Source organism: Cynocephalus volans, chromosome 11 (assembly GCF_027409185.1).
Source record: "Cynocephalus volans isolate mCynVol1 chromosome 11, mCynVol1.pri, whole genome shotgun sequence".
NCBI classification, from domain to species: Eukaryota; Metazoa; Chordata; class Mammalia; order Dermoptera; family Cynocephalidae; genus Cynocephalus; species Cynocephalus volans.
In genome coordinates this window covers 18,371,080-18,390,027 of record NC_084470.1, presented here as the reverse complement: position 1 = coordinate 18,390,027, position 18,948 = coordinate 18,371,080, and the positions used below count along the sequence as shown (strand labels likewise).

Below are 18,948 nucleotides of genomic sequence, written 5' to 3'. Positions count from 1 at the left end.
AAATCAACAGATCTCTTGATTTCCTGAGTATTCTGTCCTAGTAAATAGAGATTCTTTAGGGCCTCATTAATCCTTGAGTATGATTTTGGAATGATTCACTCTGATAGCAAATGGGGTGTTTGTGAAGTTCCTTGGAAAAGACAGTGCTTTGTAAGCATGGGGTATTGTTCTCACGCCTATTAAATTGAATGTGCTTTTCCCATTGGGCGAGAGTCTGAGGTTTTCTCATACCATGCACTCCTCAAAATCATGGGACTTGTGAGGGAGTTCCAAACCCTGTTCCTCCGAAGACCTCAAAACCCTACCTTACAATTGGAACCTGAGACCCCACCCTCCACTCCGAGCACCTTCCCTTCTCTCTGCTAAATAGACTGGAGTTCTGCATAAAATTTCATTTGGCAAAAGGGTTCCACTGCTTTGGAAAAGAAACACACCTTCCCCATCCCGTAGGAGAACTGCAGCCCAGAGAGGTGTGGTCTGTGGCGGTCAGACCCGGGTCGAGGCTGCCAGGGTTGGAAGCTCGACTGACCACTCACTAGCCCCAGGGCCCCCGTAGACAGGCTACGGTCTCCCTGTGACTCACTTTCCTCATCTGTAAATGAAGATATTAAGGGGTGTTGTGAGGATGAAAAGAGTTAATTTGTGAAAAGTTCTTGAAACAGTGCCTGGTGCAGTAAACACGCTGGAGATGCTGGCTGTTACTGACATTTTCTCACAGCGAGTTGTGGCAGAGCCAAAACCTGTGCCTGCTCTCTCTCACCCCAGGACTCTTGTCCGGCCAGATTCATGGATTTGCCCCCTGCCTGCTTACTGGACCATCCCATCAGTGACCCCGAATGGGTTACGACTGTGCCGGACCCTGCTCCCCTCAGTCCCAAGAGTGGCCAGACAGGGCTTAAGACAGCAGAGCCCAATGGCAGACCACTCCTGGCCTCAAGGACCCTTTTCCAGGGCTTCTCAGCAAGTGGCCCAAGTAGACGGGTTCTGAGAGGGGCCTCCAAGGCCCCCTTAGGTAGCTAGTATAATGGGCAAGTGAATTTTTCGTGCCTTGGACAGATGCCCGGACAAAGCCCCCTGCTATTTACCCCAGCTGCTCTCCCATTTTCTGTGCATCTCAGGATGAGAAAAAGGTCAGGAAGCAGTGCTTTAAATTCACTGCAAGGACCAGAACCACAGCGAGGTACCCCTTCACACCCACTGGGATGGCTATAGTAAAAAGCAAAACAAAACGGAAAATAACACGCGTTCTCAAGGTGATAGAGAAAGTTCTGGTGGGGATGTAAAACAGTGCAGCTGCTGAGGAAGACAGTGTGCAGTGTGGCAGCTCCTCAAAAAGTTAAACCTAGAATCGTCTGACCCAGCCATTCCACTCCTAGGTGTACACCCAAGAGAAATGAAAACAGGCATTCAAACAAATACTTGCACATGAGTACCCACAGCAGCACTAGGCACAACAGCCAAAAGGTGTAAACAGCCCAAAATGCCCACCAATGGACAGATGGATAAACAAAATGTGGTGTATCAATGCAATGGTACATTATTTAGCCATAAAGAGGAATGAAGTCTGACACATGCTATAATAACATGGATAAACTTTGAAAACAATGTGCTTAGTGGAGGAAGCCAGATGCAAAAAGTCCCAGAAAGCCAGATATTCAGAATTGGTAAGTTCATAGAAACAGAAGGCAGGTTAGTGGTCTCCAGGGGCTGGGGGAAGGAGGAATAGGAAGTGACTATTTACAGGGTTTCCTTGGGGGTGACGAAGATGGTTCAGAACTGGGCAGAGGCGGTGGCTGAAAGTATGCAGTGCCCCTGAGTTATATACTTTAGAGTGGTCCATTTGATGGTATGTAAGCTTCATCTCAATTAAAAAATAATACTAAATAAATTCAGTACAAGGACATTGTCACCAGACTTCAGTCAACAGGGCAGTTGTGTTCATGGAGAAAATATCAGAGGGGTGAAGTCGGCCACCCCGAGCATGGCACCATGACCCCTGGAAACCGTGTGCTCCTCAGATTGAGGGCTTGGACTCAGTTTGGACTCCCCAGCACCTAGTCTGACACATGGCAGTTCCTGAAGAAACATGAGACTCTGCAGGTAATTGACAAAAACAGCAAATGCACATCGCACTGCAATATCGTGCAAGTAGCTTAACCTTGACGCTCCGTTTTCCTCACTGGAAATGACGTGGGATGGCAAGGCTGCATCTGGACTCGCTGTGTGGCCCAGTGAGATGATGCATCCAAACCGCGTGTGGCTGGGCCCACGGCGCACAGAGGCAGGGCATAGCCGAGGGCAGCTGCTGCTGCTGGTCCCAGGCTGTTATTGTTGTTATCCAAGGATATTAATATTCTGGGCATTGAGTAGTGTCTTGTGAGGAACATGGACTCTGGGGCCCGACGGCTCTGCTAGTTACTGCCTGGTGACCTTGGCAGTCACGTGACCTCTCTGTGCCTGTGTTTCCTCATCTCTGAAGTGGGGTGGAAATGGTACCCACCTCCTAGGGTGCTGTGAGGACTGACTGAGTTACTGCAGGTCAGGTGCTGGCACAGTACTTGGCACAGAAAGAACTCTGTACTAGTGGTGGTGGTGGTGTCACTGTTACTCTACAGCAGTTCCTACAGTGCCCCCCAGCACCCGGGTGGTCTGCCCACACGGGTAATGATACATCGTGTCTGACTTAGTGCCCACACAGCAAAAACTGGGCCTGAAGGAGTGAGTGTGCTTGGCTACTAGGCCAGTGGGAGCTCCCCAACCTGGATGTTCAGAATCCACACTGAGAGACCGCAAAGAGACAGAGAGAGAGAAAATGAAATTTTAATGCTGGAGTGGGGGGTGGGGGTGGTTTTTACACACAGTTATGGGTATATAACTAAAATCATCTGTGGCCTGGAAGAACAGTGATCAGACTCCTGGATCCAGGTGGATTTGTGCTTCTGTGGTTGGATCCATCCTTTGGGCACTTTCCTAAGGGCTGGGCTGCCCCCTGGTGGGGTGGCAGGTACTAACTTCCAATAAAGTTGGTGGGTGAGCTTCACTTTGCAGTAGAAGTGAAACTGTCAGCTTGGGGCTGTGTCTGGGCCTAGAAATACTTTGGCCATACTAAATTAAAATATCACAGAAATATCACATGAAAATCTGGACATCTTGCCTTTGTTGAAAGAGTAGCACCAGTCCCACATGCCTGCTGGGAGCTGAGGCAGGAGCTGAGTGGGGATCCCCTTGTGTGTGCTCTCCGGCCCTCCTGGCCCCACCACCCCACTGCCCACGGCTCACACCTGCTGCTCCTCATTTACCTAGGTCGTCGGCCTGGCCCTGTAGGGGTTGGAGTTTGCAGTCTCTGGTTAAAATACAAACGTATTCATGACATTTGAGGTGGTTTTCATTCATGCACTGTTCATTAACTTTTAAAAAAATTATCTAAAACAAGAAATCATTTGCCCTAGAAGTGGAATCTAGAAGTGGAAAGAGAGTAGTTGTTTCCAAATTTGCCAGTATTATTCTGTATCGTGGCTGTTTACAACTGAAAATATTTATTTGCAGATCTCACCATTTACCACTGCTTAGTAGACACAATTTTCTTCTGGCACGGTCCCATAAATACTGAGTTCCTCTTGAGCCTGATTGGACCTTTTGACTAAAGTGGGAGGTTGGGTAGGGTGAGAAAACTGGGCAGACTCCTCCAAGAATCCAGTTTACTCATCAGTTTTGCTTAACTTAAGAAAAACAAGCTTTCACCGTTCTCCTCTGGGCCTGCTTCTGAGCTCACACTTGGAAAGGGCAAGTAAACATGATAAATCCATTAGGCTTTCACATTAAACCCGAGGGGCTTATGCTGTTTAGCAAGAGGCTAACATGGTGACGTTTCCCAAGTGGAAGGAAGTTTGCCCGACCTTGGCTGTTTGCTAGAAAACAGGGGTCAACCATGCCAGCCAGCCTCAGTGGTTGTGAGGGGCACAGCCCCGGGTGCTTCAAGAAGGGGCTTGATGGTGGCAGTTCTGGTGCCTGGGCCCAGAGGGGAGAACCCTTGTCGGCTCCCTTCTCCTCTCTAAATTCTTCGGACCAAATCCCAGACAGAACCAGGCTGATTGGAGCTATTAGTAACTGTCCCCAACCAGGCAGGGTCCTTCACTCTCGGCCACCTCTCAGCTCACCTGCTAGCCCATGGCTGAGCTTTGTTGGGTCAGGGACCCACCTCTATCCAGTCCATTCAGGGATCTGCACTGCACAGAAAACCAGTTAGCACCACCACCTGCAGCAGGGCCACTGAGATTCAGTAACAGAACCGGTGGGGCTGGTGAGAAGGTCTCCTTCGCAGTGACTGTCTGCACACTGCCTCGGGAGAAGTGGAACAGAGTGCATCCCAAACCACAGTGCCTAAGTTCCAGTCCTGTTGGCACCACTTACCTGCATGCCTCCATGTCCCTCAGTGTGAAAGTGGGCATTCATAATAGTAACCGACTCACCGGGTTCTTGTGAGGGTTAAATACAGAAGACACATAAGGTGCTTAGAATGTTTCGTGACATAGGAAGTGCTTTGTGAGTCCTTACTACAGCTGCTCATATTATTACTATTACTCTGGCCAAAATTTCAGCTGAAGTGTCCAGGAAGGGCACCCAGATGGAATTTGAAAATATATCCACACTCATGGGTTTCCCAACACTTCTGCTTTGATGAGAAGGTTGGAAGGAGGATCCCAAAAAGTAGAACAGGCTGGCAGGCAGGGCTGGAGCCTGCGGTCACACATAGCTGGATTTGGGCCCCAGCTCCCCAACACGTTGGCTGCTCTGGCCTGCTCAGACCGCTATTCACAGTTATCTGTGGTTATTGACACAGAGGGTCTTGCCTGTTGTCCAGTCTCCAGCTCTCTACACCAGCTACCTCTGTTTTTACTTTGTCCCAAAGAACACTAACTGCTCTGAAACATGTATAGTAGCTGTCACTGATTGCCCACATATGCCACAGCCTGTGCTAGGTACCTTGACTCCGACCCTCATCTGTCCTCCCAGCGCTCCCCGTGAGGCAGGTAATGTTCCCATTTTACAGAGCAAACAGCCTGCCCTGAAAAGCCAGAACATGACTCCAGGTCTTCTAACTCCAGGCCTGGGCTCCTCCCTGCCAACGCCGCCTTTCCCCAGGCACTGCTAAGTTCTGAGCAGGCAAGAGTGACTCCATTGTTACTCATTAGCTAGACTTTAACTGTAACTCACCTCCTGGCCAAGCTCTTGTTTGAGTTAGATTGGCGCCAACTCATAACATCTCTCGTTCACTTTTGCGCTCGCTCTCTCTCTCTGTTTTTAGCTGAATTTCTGATACACAGAATAGGATTAAACATAATGCTTAGTTGTAATACACTGTCATCACGGGTCTCGTGCATGGCCCTCTTTCATTCTGTTTGCTTATTGATGTATTTACTCCTTTGTAATTTAATGCATGCCCGTGAATCCACCACCCAGGCCAAGGACTGGAACACTGAATCAAGGATCTCTGTGCCCCTCCCTGTCCCTCCCTGCCAACCCACACCCCTGCAGCAAGGTAACCACTCTCTGAATTTTGTCTTTACAATTCCTTTGCTCTTTGCTTTATAGACTTTTTACATATAGATGTGCACCTAAACAATGCCTTGCTTAGTTTTAGTTGTTCTGGAACTTCATAATTTGTCCACTTCTATGCCAATACCATACTGTACCTGTTGCTGTAGCTGTAAGTAATCCGATATCGGGAAGGCAAGTCCTGCTGTCCCACAAGACAACTTCTTCTTTAGAAGGCATGCACCATGGCGGATAGGGGTCCTATCCCTGAGGCCCTGACCCTGCAGCACTAACATTCTCTGCAAGCTACATTCTGCTCCCCCACCCGGTCTCCCCATGTAGGGTGTGTTTCTTTCAGTACCTGTAGGGACAGCCAGGTTTTTCCAGGGCTGCAGTGAGAGAGAATGTCGGGAGGCTAGGAAGATTCGTGGTGCAGGCTACATGTCAGCCCAGAGGCGCCCCCACCCCAGACCCTCCCTGCATGACCAAGGCTTTGCTCATTTGAGGCCAGGGGTCCAGGCATTGTGCAGCTCCCTCGGATGGGCTCCAAGTTGAACAGTCAAACTTTCTGGGAAATTTTTCAGCAGAGTCAAGAGTATTGCTCTCCCAGACTCGGGAACTGGCGCAGCCTGTTACTAATTCTGTTTGCCTGAGGGGACCTTGCCGGAGGATTTTTCAGCAGACTTGGGGCAGTATGAAAGGGCTACTTTTAAATTCGTTACCTGCATCAGAAGAGCTGGGCTGCAATTTCCTTTGTAGAGATGAAGGCTCATTTCAGCTGCCTCCTCTCTCCTAGACACTGGGCTTCTGGTTCCCATTGACCTAGCGCCGCTAGTATCCAAAGCAGAGCGGTTAGGGCTGGGCAGCGAGGCGGGGAGCCGGTGCCTGCCTGTGGGAGCCCGCGGTCTGCAGGGGCGAAGACCACAGCAACAACTGGAAATGATTCTGTAGCGATTCAGGGTGGTTGGGGATTTATCGAAGGCAGGGAGACCACATTTCCCAATCCCCAAATTAGGACAGTGAAGTCTGGCAGCAGAACAGAATATTTCAAACTGGGTTTGTCCCATAAGTCTCAGATTCTGTCACCATAATGATGAGGACCACTCGAGGGCCTTTGCTGGGGAGGGGCATGTACAGGGTGGGGAGAGAGGCTCACCTGGCAGTAGATGTGAGCTATGCGGGTTGTGGGGGGGAAGGCATGAGATCTGAGGGAGGCTGTTTTTCATAATGATGTCACGAGTGACCAGAGGGCTGGCTACAAAGATAGAGAGTTAGGGCAGAACACAGTTGTTTAGAAGGTGGATGCTAAAGGGCTCACTGGGGGGTTGGACTTGATGGGCAAAGAAGGGACACCCTGCGTGTATCTGAGGGTCTGGGCCCAGGAGCCTGGTGCCATGGCCCCAAGGACAGGGACCCCATTAGAGAGGCACAGCGGTAAGGAGGAGGGGAGGAGCTTGGCTTCACTGCAGTTTTGGGGCTTCTGTAAGGCAACCCCTTGGGCTGGGGCTGGGCCTGTAGACCAGCATGTCAGAACCTCCCAGGAGCCCATGAAAATGCCAATTCTGATGCATAGGTCTGGATGGGGCCCGAGATCCTGCATTTCCAACAGGCTCCCAGGTGAAGCTGATGCTGCTGCTCCACGGGCCACACAGCGAGGCTGATGAGGGTCTCAGACTAGAGACAGGCAGAGGTCAGGTCTGCCTACCGTGGGTAACAACAGTAGGAGCTAAGTACATACTGAACTGAGGTAGGCACTGTCATTTTAGTTTCCCCCAGAATAAAAATGTCTCACACTCCAGAATACCAGCACTGATCACTCTGATAAGAATTTAGGGATATGAAAATGGAAGGGGAGATGTGCTTTTTTGGAATATTTTTCATTTAAAGAACTGATTGTTGTAACTCTCACAGGTATGAGTTTGGTTGTAAGCAGCTGAACAGAGCCACATTTTCTTTCTCCCTCTTCTGAAGTGGATTTTCTGACGGGGTTAGCTCCTTCTCTGTTTTGCCCTTGTGCACCCACCAGGGCAGTGGGGGGTGGGGGGGTCTGCAGGCGGCCCTGCAGTGGCCGGAGTTGTAGGAGTGCCGTTCAAGGCAGTCCTGTCTTCATCAGGTCATGTCAGAGGAGGGATTGGTTTCCAGGACCCTGGAAACTAGGACTCCCGCCCTCCTCCTCAAAGCACCTGTACTCAGGTGCACTCACACATGCACACTTTAGTGGGAATTTAAGTCAACATATGCCACCTCCCAGCAGTCAGTCTCATTCTGAGACCTCAGTCTGCGTGCAGAACAAGGAGTGAAGGGATTTCAGGCACGGGGCAGGGTGCAGGGTGTACGTGGCCCTCTGAGAAGAATGAGGCTGGCCTGCCCAGGCTGTCTCCGCAGATGACTGCTTCCTCTGATCACACACAAGGAAGGGCTGCAACTGCACCTGTCTCATATATTAAGCTCATTTAACCTTTTATGACACACACTCAAAAAAAGGGCAGTTGATTTTGTGCCTTGGTTTTCTGTGGAGATTTTAAATAAATATTGCCATAGCAATGCCACTCTCTCATCCCAGGCATCTCCTCTTCTAAGAGGTACGGAGACACGGGGAAATCATGCCGGCTGCTGGCTCCTCCACATGGCTGCGGAGGTGTTGTGAGGAGGCCGGGCAAGCAGGTGGTGCCACGCAGAGAGCTTGGAGAGAGCAGCCTGGGCAGTGAGTTCTGGTTCCATCCTCAACAGTCCACCAAATGCTCCCCTAAGACTGTGGGGCTCTAGACTGGCTATTGTCAAAAAGACAGAGTAACAAATGCTGGAGGGATATGGAGAAAGGGGAACACTCCTACACTGTTGGTGGGACTGTCAATCAGTGCAGCCACTATGGAAAACACTGTGGAAATTCCTCAAATAACTACAGACAGAACTGCCATACAATCCAGCAATCCCACCACTGGGTAAATACCCAAAGGAATGGAAATCGTCATGTCAAAGGGATACCTGCACTCCCATGTTTCTCACAGCTCTATTTACAATATCCAAGAGTTGGACCAACCTAAATGTCCACGGATGAATGATAGGATAAGGAAAATGTGGTATAGTTACACAATGGAATACTACTCTGCCATAAAAAAGAATGGAATTCTGCCATTCACAGCAACATGGATGAACTCAGAGAAAATCATGTTAAGTGAAATAAGCCAGGCACAGAAAGAGAAATACCACATGTCCTCACTCATAAGTGGGAGATAAAAAATAAACAAATAAAGAAAAAAAAAGATAATAATCACAATAATACATTGGACATTCAAAAGGACAGAACAGAATTGAGGTTACCAGAGGTCGGAAACGGGGGGAGGGGTAAGGGAGTAACTGGAAAAGGGCCATGGAAAACGATTACATTGTACAATGTTGTATATACTAATTATCCTGATTTGAGCATCACATATTGCACAAGGGATATGATATTCAACTTCTATACCCCACAGATATATACAATCAACTGTTTCAACTAAAAAATAAAAAAGGGCCACAGCCTTTCAGAACTGACCAGATGGTTAGAGAAAATCTCACTCAGCAGCCTTCAACGGGAAAGAGAAGGGGAAGGGAAGCTGAGAGAGGGAAGGAATCTTGCAAGGTTCCAAGGGGTTCGTAGTGGAGATGAGGCTTGACCCCTGGCTCCTGAGCCCAGGTCACTTCTGCCTCCACCTCCCTGCCTTCCCCTGCCTGAGGGGTGGTGTTCACCCAGCCAGCCTTTCATCCCAAGGCCCTGGGCTCCAGGAGACCCCAGGCTCCCAGCTCCCCTGACTCAATCCTGAGGAGAGAGGCCGGAGCAGCCTGTCAGAATAGACCCTTCAACTCCAAGTCCAGGTGCACAGCAACCGAGGCTCCTGGACCCCAAACAGCCCCGTCCAGTGCTCCGCTCTCACACGACATTCAGCCAGGGTTTCAAGCTTGCTACCAACATCCCAAGGGTGATGTTTCTCTAGGGACACCATCTGCCCATTTTACCAGCCCCAAAGCGTCTTCCTTGGATCCAGAGAGACCAAATAATAACCACAGCGAGCCAGATGTCTGTGGCACCTGGTGAGTGCCCAGCGGTGCTCTGATCCCTTACAAATACCACCTCCTTCCATTCACACAACCGCCATGGGAGGTGGGTCAGCCAGCCGAGCTTGCTCGGCTCCTGGCTGGGATGGGACCTGACTTCCTCTGTGAAAACAGAGGGCTTCCACCCCACCTTTCCATTCATAGGTTAGCACAGCAGCCTCTGGTTTAGGTGGTGGGATGGCTTCCTTCTGGCACGGGCTTGTCGAGGGGAGGGCAAGGGGAGCCAGGATGCTCTGGACAGACCCCTCACCCGTCCCAGTCCACCTCATTCTGAGAGAACGTGGCTTCTAGAAGCCCATGAGGGGCCCAGCTGCCTCCATGCCGAGGGTGGAGCTGGGAGGGCGAAGTCTCACAGTAAAGTGGAGGGGCCTACCTCAGTCTCCCCTCTGGGGGTGCTTATTCACAGGGTGTCAGGCAGCATCAGAGGCTTTATTTTATTTTATTTTATTTTTAAAGATGACTGGTAAGGGGATCTCAACCCTTGGCTTGTTGTTGTCAGCACCACCCAGTGAGCCAACCGGCCATCCCTATATGGGATCCGAACCCGGGGCCTTGGTGTTATCAGCACCGCACTCTCCCGAGTGGGCCACGGGCCGGCCCGCAGCATCAGAGGAGGCTTTAAAGAAAATTCTTTCTGAGGACATGAATCTTCTAGGGCTTGCCCTGCCAGGACCGAAATCGCAAGGTGTATCCTGAGGAGGAAATGAAGGTCACGAAGCCTGTACTGGGAGGGAGGGAGGTACAGTGTGCCCAGGGCCTGTGCTCCATTGTAAGTCGCCCTGGCTGAGGAGAGGAAGGCACTGGGCCCCAGAGCCACACAGACCCACCCCCAAACCCAGCCCTGCCCCCCTGGCTGTGACTTGGCCTGTTTGGGACTCTTTCCACATCAGTGGAACGACGAAGACCAGCCGCCCAGCCGCTGGCGTAGGGAGACAGGCCACCCAGCCCCGAGAGTGAACTGAGGCCACTCCGCCTTCCCCACCCTGTGAGAGGTCAGTGCCCCCATGCAGGGGTTCTGAGGACTTTTCCAGCACCTGTGTTCTGGGGGACACTTTCCTCTCTGGAGTGCCGCTCCTCCTGCTCGACACCAGCCCACACAGACTAAGCTTCTTTTCCCTATTTCCTCCCGAACAACCTGGCCCTGGCCCCAGGAACTTGCACTCTGGTGGAGCCAGAAGTACTGACAGCCCCCCACATTCCATGGCAGCATGTGCCCTGGGCTTGGGAAGGAGCCAGGGTGGGGCAGGGGCAGTGGGACTGATGGTTTCAGGAAGGCCCCTTCAACCCCAGGGCCCCATCCACATGCCCCCCCGGCCCCTCTGATGGGCCCTGGGGCCAGAGGCTGGCCCCTGTGAGGAGTCAGTCAGCTCTCACTAAAATCCAGGCTCTTTGATGGGGCCCATCAAAGTAACTGCAGAGCCCCGTGTTCCCAGTGGCCCGGCCCTGCCCTGCCCTGCCCAATTGGCTTCCCGAGGTGATGCAACTTCACAGTGTGGATTCGTCCCCTGAATGCTCCCGGCACCCACACAGTCACTTGGCTAAGATACCTGAGGTACAGCCCCTGCTCCCAGGGAGGTGAGGAGATGCACTTTTTATTCTTAGACTAGATATTCTCCTTGTTTCCTCAAAGTGTTACCTGGGAATACCATGAACTTCCCTCAGTGTTATACAAAAGAGAATTTTTTGAACATGTCTTAGAGATATGCCTTTGAAACCAATAACCACCCTTCTCACTCTGTGATGGAGTTAATTCATCCCCTGAAACTTCTCTTAGCTTCAGCCTCCTCCAGGATGCTGTCCTGGACACTCCCAGGCCAGGTGAGGCGCCCCTCTTCCTGGATCCTACACCTCCCCCCGCAATTCCTTCTCTTAATCATAGACCCCTCTCAAGTGTCACCATTTATTTAGGACTCCCCAGCCTGTCTGTAGCCCCATGAGCTCTGTATACCCAGCTCCCTGCTCAGGTCCTGCAAGGCAAGTTTGTAAGTACTGGTTTGATGAATGCATGCATGAGCTATAGTTTGAATGTTTGTGTCTCTCAAAATCCATGCTGAAACTCAATCCCCAATGCAACAGTCTTGAGCGATGGGGCCTTTAGGAGGTGACTAAGTAATGAGGGTGCCACTCTTTGAATGAGATTAGGTGCCCTTGTAAAAGGGCTCGAGGGATCTGGCTGCCCCTTTTGCCCTTCCTCCTTCCACGATGTGAGGATGCAGGAGCAAGCTGGCATCTGGGAAGCAGAGACCAGGCCCTCACCAGACACCGAACCTGCCAGCGCTTTGATCTTGGACTTTCCAGCCTCCCGAACTGTGACAAATAATTTCTGTTTGTAAATTATCCAGTCTCAAGTACTTTGTTATAGCAGCACAAATGGACTAAGACAACACATGTAATGAGCACCAGTTGGACAAGATTTTATCCTCAGAGTCCACAAGATGGCATCTCTCCAAACTCTTCTTGAGAAACTCATAATTAAAGCAGTGATGTTCTTTGTGCCTTGATTTCCCCCATCTGCAGAATGGGCCATTGAAGACGTCTTTCGTTGTTCAGAGAAATTTCAAGTTTGCTGCTGAAAGGGTCTGGCCTTGGCCTTGTGCTAGGGTGGAGGCTGAACTAGGATCACATCCAGTGCAGCTCCCACACCCCAGCCCTTGCACTCAGGCTAGACAAGTTATGGGACCTTCTTTTCTTCCACCTCCTCACTCTTCTCCCAACCCAAACACATCAAGGTTTCTCCAGTGTGAACCTAGAGGTTGAGAGGGCCCAACTGGAGCTGAGGCCACAGACCCTCAGGAGGACCTGAGTCCCCAGCACCTGCCTGGAGCCGTTCGTTCTTCCTCATAGCCAGGAGAGGGTCAGTAGCTGCCACTTATTCAGCTGTGGCCAGGGTGCAGCAGCAAGATGAGCAGGGGAAGGGCAGCTCCAGCCCTACTGCCAGAAAGTCCCCAGACGAGGGGCTCAGGCCACCACTTCGACAATGCTAATGTGAACCCGTGGCTGAAACGAGCCTCACTTGGTCAAGCTGAGTGAGGCCTCTGAACAGCCATCCCTGCCTTTGATAACAACAGGTTAGAGCCAGCCTGTCCCCTGGGCTTGGCTCAGCCCCATCTCCTCCAGGGAGCCTGCCTGGCTTCTGGCCTGCAAGGCTCATCTGACACCTATCATCACCCGCCTTGCCACTCACTTTTTCACGTGCACTTTTCTCTATCAAACCTAATTTGATCTGGCACAGAGCCCTGCCACTCCAGGATTAAATGTGATTCTGTCCTGCCAAATGTCAGCCAGTGGAAAGGAACCCGAGCCATTTTGCCAAGCCATTTGCTGCTCTGATGGAGACACAGGCTGGAGAGAAAGGCTAGGCCACTGCCAGCTGGTGGCTGAGGCCAGCCAGGACCCCGGGGCTCCCAGCTGCTCAGCCACTTTCTGCTCAGCTGCGTGGCAGGGTCAGGAGAAAGAGGCCGAGTCCACGTAGGCCCTGGGATGGAACTGAACAGGGATGAACTGAATTTGAGATGCTCTTTGTTCCTGATTCATTTCTCAGCGTCCAAGTCTGCACCTCCCCAGCCCCTCACTGCCCCACACCCTGTGGCCCCAGGAAGAGCAGGTTGTTCCACTGGTGGGGAGGGAGGTGAAGAAAAGGAGTGGTGTGGGCTGAGCAGAAATAGAGGGCTCGGTGGCCCCAAAGTCTCCCTGAGGGGAAATAATGGTCACAGCAGGGGTGGCCGATGCAGTGGTTAGAGACTGGGGTGCAGGAATGGGCATTTAGGGGTGATGGTATGGCCCAGGGAGTGGGTGGTTGGATGGAGGAGAGGGTCCCTGAGGATGAGGACCAGGAGTCCGAGTGATGGGAGAGTTGTCCCTGGGGAGAGTTTGTCATGAGGGGGCTGTCAGGTGTGGGTGGAGAGGGGGCCAAACCAAGTGGTGTTAGCGCAGAGGAAGTGGGATTTCCCCCAGGCAGATGGTGAGTGCAGAGCTCCGAATGTCCTGGCCCTGAGTGGTGGGGTCCTCAGAGAAAAGGCTTGGCTTGGTTAAGGTGGGAGGTGGAGGGAGCCTCAGAGGAGCTGAGGGTGCGCTCTTCTGTGTGGGTGGCAGTTCTGGAGGGCACGGTGGAAGATCTGGGGAAGCTGAGGGTCAGAGGTAGGAGATACAGCACATGGGGGGGTGGCCCTTCAGAGAAACAGTGGCCACTGGAAGGGGGTTCTTCCAGGCTCCGAGATGGAACGGACCTTCCCAGCGTTCCACTGAACCTTCCTTCCCGTCAGTGTCCGTCACTCTCCTCTCTTGCTAGAAGCGCCTGCCATCCGTTCGCTGGGCCCCTCTCTCACTTCGTTGGGGCACCTCCCGGAGCAACTCTCAGACTAGGCGGGTGGAGAGGCTGTTCTTTCAGAGCCTCTGAGAAGGCAGCGGCTGTGTGCTCTGCAGCAGTGCAGCTCCCCTGCCCCTGGGAGTGCTGGGGGTCTGGGTGAGAATCTGTTCTGGACACACTTTCCCGTGGGCGACTGAGTACTCAGGGGGGCTGGCGGGCAGGCCAGGCCCTCGAGTCCTTCATCTAAGTGGAAATGTCTTTCTTTCCCAGCAGTCGCTCCCACCTCTGCATTAGAGAAGGGCTCACTCATGCTCCATCGGCTTCTCGGCTGGACCTCACAGCCAGCCAGGAGCTTCTCCCAAAGGCTGCCCGCCTCATGCAGAGAGCAAGCTTAGGTTTCAGCCAGGGTAGAGACGGGAACACGACTGCCCAGGTGTTGGGATTACCCTGATGTTTGCTCCACAGAGCTTGGGGCTTCTCTGGGTAGGGCTCCTTCGGTAAAGGTCACGCTCACCCCTGGTGGACAGGGCTACTGGCTTCTCTGCTTGGTTTCTCCACCAGCATATCCCACCTGCTCGCTGTGTCCCTGGAATTTACCCACATGTCTAGCCTGCTGACTGCCTTTCTTGTTTTCCAGCACTGTTATCATGTCCTTCATGCACACGCACCCACACATGGGCACATCTTTTCTGTCATTTCAGAGAGAAACTGGGTGGGAGGGGTACAAGCGCTTGGGCCCGGGCTGCCCCTTGAGCACACTGCCTTCGTCTTTTGAACAGCCCCACACTGTCCAGCTGAAAAATTCGGATGGAATCTTTCAAGCACTCCCTGTCCCGGGTTCTCCCCTTTGGAGGTTTCTCACGTCCTCACTCTGCGGGGTTGTTGGGGAAGGCTGCCCGTTATTTAGGACTACGTTCCTGTGCAGCACTCCTGTGCACATGAAGCAACTCGACAGTTCTCTGTCCCAGGAAAGAAAAAGGGCCCCACCTGGGCTGTGGGAACCATCTGTGCCGATGACGCTTCTTGGCACAGAGTTCATCTGAAAATGCTCCTCATGTCCTGGCTGCAGTCACAACCCTTTTTGCTGGGGAAACAGTGAAGTTTGTCAGGAGAAAACTCTCCAAATTTCAAATGCATTCTAGATAGGGTCTTTGTTGGCCATGACAGGGCCAGCTGGTACAGGGATGCCATATTTTAGATGTAGCATTACTACAGGTAATGATACACTTGTCCATTTGCATAGTATATTAAGTGGATTGACACCTGACAGGTGCAGACCCAGGGGCAGAGGAGCCAAGTCATTGGGGAGGAGGTGACACCTGATTTGAGTCCTGGAAGAAGAGTCATGCTCCTGGCAGGAAGTGTAGGGAAGGGTGTTCTAGGCAAAAGGAGCAGCATGAGGGGAGGCCCTGAGGCATGGAAGCAATTCTGTGAGTCTCTGAACACCAAAACCATAGGCTGTGGGTAAGCGATTAGCAGTGTCTGACACATAGAGTGTGTGTGTACTTGCATGTGTGTGTCTTCTCATTTCTTTTCCTGAAAACAAACAGTGCCCAGTTATACTTAAGTTCAGATTTCAGGGCTGTCACTCAAACTCTCCCCCATAGGCTGACCATTGTCTAAAATTACCGAAAAAGAATCTCACCTCTTGACCTTAGATTTGATCTTGATCTTGAAGTATTGATCTTCTTTCAAAATTTAAATGCAGGGATGGGGGTAGGGTGGTGACTCGTGTCATGATGTTTCTCCACTTCAGGCAGGGAAGACTTCAGGGAGCCTAGGGAAGCGGCTGAAGTCACCCATCTCTGTGCCAAGGTCTCCACTCGTTTCCATCACTGACGTAGACCATCATAACCAGTTGAGCTAACTTCCCTGTTGTACTGATAGCAAAACAGAGTCCCTGGACAGTCCTGTGGCTCACACAGGGTCATGTAGGAAGTTTGTGATGGAGAATTTAGGAAAACTCGGGTCACTGGAGAACTTTGAAATGATTGCCTTGTGATATTTTTAGCACAGAACCAGACATCCAGGCCTGGCTCCAGTAAGTCTTCTTCCAGAGCAGAACATTGTTGTCAATTAGGATGATGTACTGAGGCATTGTTAGACACAATAAGTAAGTTGTGACTTTTTAAAGGTACCTCTTGAGCTGTTGGCCTGAAACAAGATGTATTTTAGAGAGCACCTGTAAGGCAGTGGGCATGTGGTATCATGCTGTCATCACAGCAGCACACAGACGGAAGTGTTGCTGTCCCCATTTTACAGAGTTCTAGGCAGAGAAAACTGGCAAAACACTGAGGCATGCAACAGGACGGGCTGGCGAGTTTGGGGAGAGAAGACTGGTGCTGGTCAGCTGGCATCAGCTGCATCAGGAAGGAAGATGATGGTGGTCACGGGTTATCTCCCATGGCTTGCTCAGGCCTCACTTCCCTAGGCCTACAGGAACATGCTGGAGGCCTGAACCTGCATCTTAGTGCTTTTTTGGCAACAGAATAAGTGATATTTTAAAAGCATTCTATAATGTATTAAGGTATAAGAAACCGTAAGTTGTAAATCCTAGCACAAGAGTTGTGCTAGGAATAATATCACACAGGATGGGAGTGTGGTCAAGAGTGTAGGCATAAAACACACCTAGAACACCCTCCCCACCCTCATGTGCCTATAACACTCCTATTCACCCTTCAAAACCCCACTCAGGTGTCATCTCTTTGAAGCTTTCAGACAACACCTCCAAACAGGAACTGCCCAGTGTATGTCCCTGTGCATTTAGTAGTTATTGCATATATTACACTCTATTAAAATTACCTATTTACAATCCCGGACAGTGAGCCCTCCCCCACTTCCAGGTCTACTTCTGGCCCTGGCTTAATTATCTTTGTATTCCCAGAGCCAATCAGAGAGTCTGGAATAGAATCAGCTTAATAAGAGTGTCTGCAATAAACCTAGTTACACATGGTTTAACTGGTCCTATATCCAGAGGTTCCATTGCTTATGCATTTTAATTTATGAATTTTTCCAGAACTGGGTGTTGGAAGAAAATGCATCCCTCTGCTGATCAAAGGAAGCTGTGGGGGAAGTTTGAGGGTTCAAAGTCATTTCAAACAAGTTTCTCAGAATCTAACCTCTTTCCAAGAGGAAGCCCCACTGCAGACGCACACACCCCCCACCCCCAGCCCAGTGGCTTTCCAACAGTTTTGAATATGACCTGCAGTGGGAGGTACTTTTCACATCGGGACACTCTAAACACCTACATCAGAGACAAAGCTTTCCGGGGACAATATACTTATCCATGCTATGGGCATTGCTCCCCATTTTCTCTTTGTTCTTTTTGTAAAAATATTGCTGGTCACCATCCATTGAATTGATTTCACCACTCTCTAGTCTAGCCAGGTGATTGCATTCCACCTTTAATAAACACTGCTCTGGGCCTTCGGCTAAGGCAGCCAGGGAATGCTCCTCAGAGAGAAGCCCTGGGCCCTGAAGGTCAGCTCAGAGGCGCAGGCGGGCAGGCGGTGTGCAGTGGGGGTTGGGAGGTGAGGTGGGGCCAGGGAGGTGTGGGGGAGACTCTAACTGCCTCCCTGTCGTTGCAGCTGAGCCCCTGCCACTGATGGACCTGTGCCGGAGATCCATCCGCTTGGCCCTGGGCCGCCAGCGCCTGCAGGACATCAGCTCCCTGCCCCTGCCTCAGTCTCTCAAGAACTATCTGCAGTACCAGTGAGCCAGGCACTGACAGAGAGACCAGGCCTGGGCCTGCCTGTCATTCACAGTCTGGGTCACGCAATACATTCAGGAAGAGGTCTCCCCCTCACCCTGGCTCCCCGGGGCATTCAGTTCTCTGAAAGGCCAGGACATGTTACCAACTTTGGACACGAAATGTCTGTTGCCAACGTATTTACTACCCTCGAAGCAGCCCTCCCAAGTCAGAAACCTCCTGGAAGCCACGAAGAGCCTGGAGCCTGTACCTGGCAGAAATTCTGCCCACCGAGACACACAGCAGCCACGTATTGATTGGAGAGGCTGTTTCCTTATTCAAAAGAATGAATAAAACATTTGGGCAGAAGAATCTCTATTGTGTGCCCCGTTGCAGACAGGGCCAGGGGAAAATTGGCCAGAGCAGGGAGAAAATTGCCTCTGAATAATGAATGATGAACGCAGCTTGATGCCCGTACCCCTCCCAGGCCCCACCCCTCGCCAGGGCAGCAGGATTGTCGTGGCATTTTGGGAGTCTGTGCCACTTTGAGAGATTATTCCCCAGGGGTGCCTAATTGCAGAGCTGACAAGTGGACCAAGCAATGTCCAGACGCCTTGGGCTTACCTCTCGGAATGTTGTTTACTCACCCCTCCATGTGCCCTCCCTCCCGGCCACTGACACACAGTTCTCTGGACACTCCAGCACCTCTATTCAGGGAAGATGAGTCTGACTGATTCCCCTAGGGACAGAGTGTGTCCTTGACTATTATGCTTTTAAGTAGAGTTTGTGTTTTAAAAGAGGAGTGTGGTGAGGACAGTACTTAGTCCTAAGGTGCTAATGGGGGGGGGTCTGGAGCATTGTGACACCCAGGTCTGATGACGTCCTTGGGCTGGGGAGCCTTCCTGGAGTGTCAAGGGTCTCTGGGCAACTGTCCGTTCAGGGTGCAGTTTGGCTGCCACAAACCTTTATTTGAGCTAATTATTTTTCCACTTTAGGAGACTTCTGTGAGTTTGTTTCCTGTTTCAAATGTGTGTGTGGTGTGCTGTTTATTTATCAGCCTGGGGTCCGTGGAGGCGGCCTTGTAACTGGAAGGGTGGATGTGGGAGGCATGTTCTCCACCCACTCCCAGCCTTGTCCTCTCACGGACGATGCTGCTGCTGCCGCCACCGCCACCGCCACCACCATTTGTCACCTCTTGTGTGTTTTGGATGCTCTCTGCCCAGACTCATTGTTAACTGGAAATCATCACAGCAGTGGGATACCAGAGCCCCAGACGGCACCGCCTCCCCCCTCCCCACTTTAATGTGAATTTGACCGATGAATG

At 51.5% G+C, this 18,948-nt stretch overlaps 1 protein-coding gene across 2 annotated transcripts in view; it reads left to right on the top strand.

Moving 5' to 3' along the window:
* Positions 1-18,593, top strand: part of SPSB4 (splA/ryanodine receptor domain and SOCS box containing 4) — a 76,472-nt gene extending 57,879 nt beyond the window's left edge. The window contains exon 3 of one of the 2 annotated variants that reach the window (XM_063114875.1): positions 17,524-18,593. In XM_063114875.1, coding sequence (XP_062970945.1) covers positions 17,524-17,651 — 128 coding nt within the window. In that variant the 3' untranslated portion in view covers positions 17,652-18,593. The remainder of the gene's footprint in view (positions 1-17,523) is intronic. The other variant, XM_063114876.1, reaches the window with a different exon arrangement.
* The last annotated feature ends 355 nt before the right edge of the window (positions 18,594-18,948 follow it).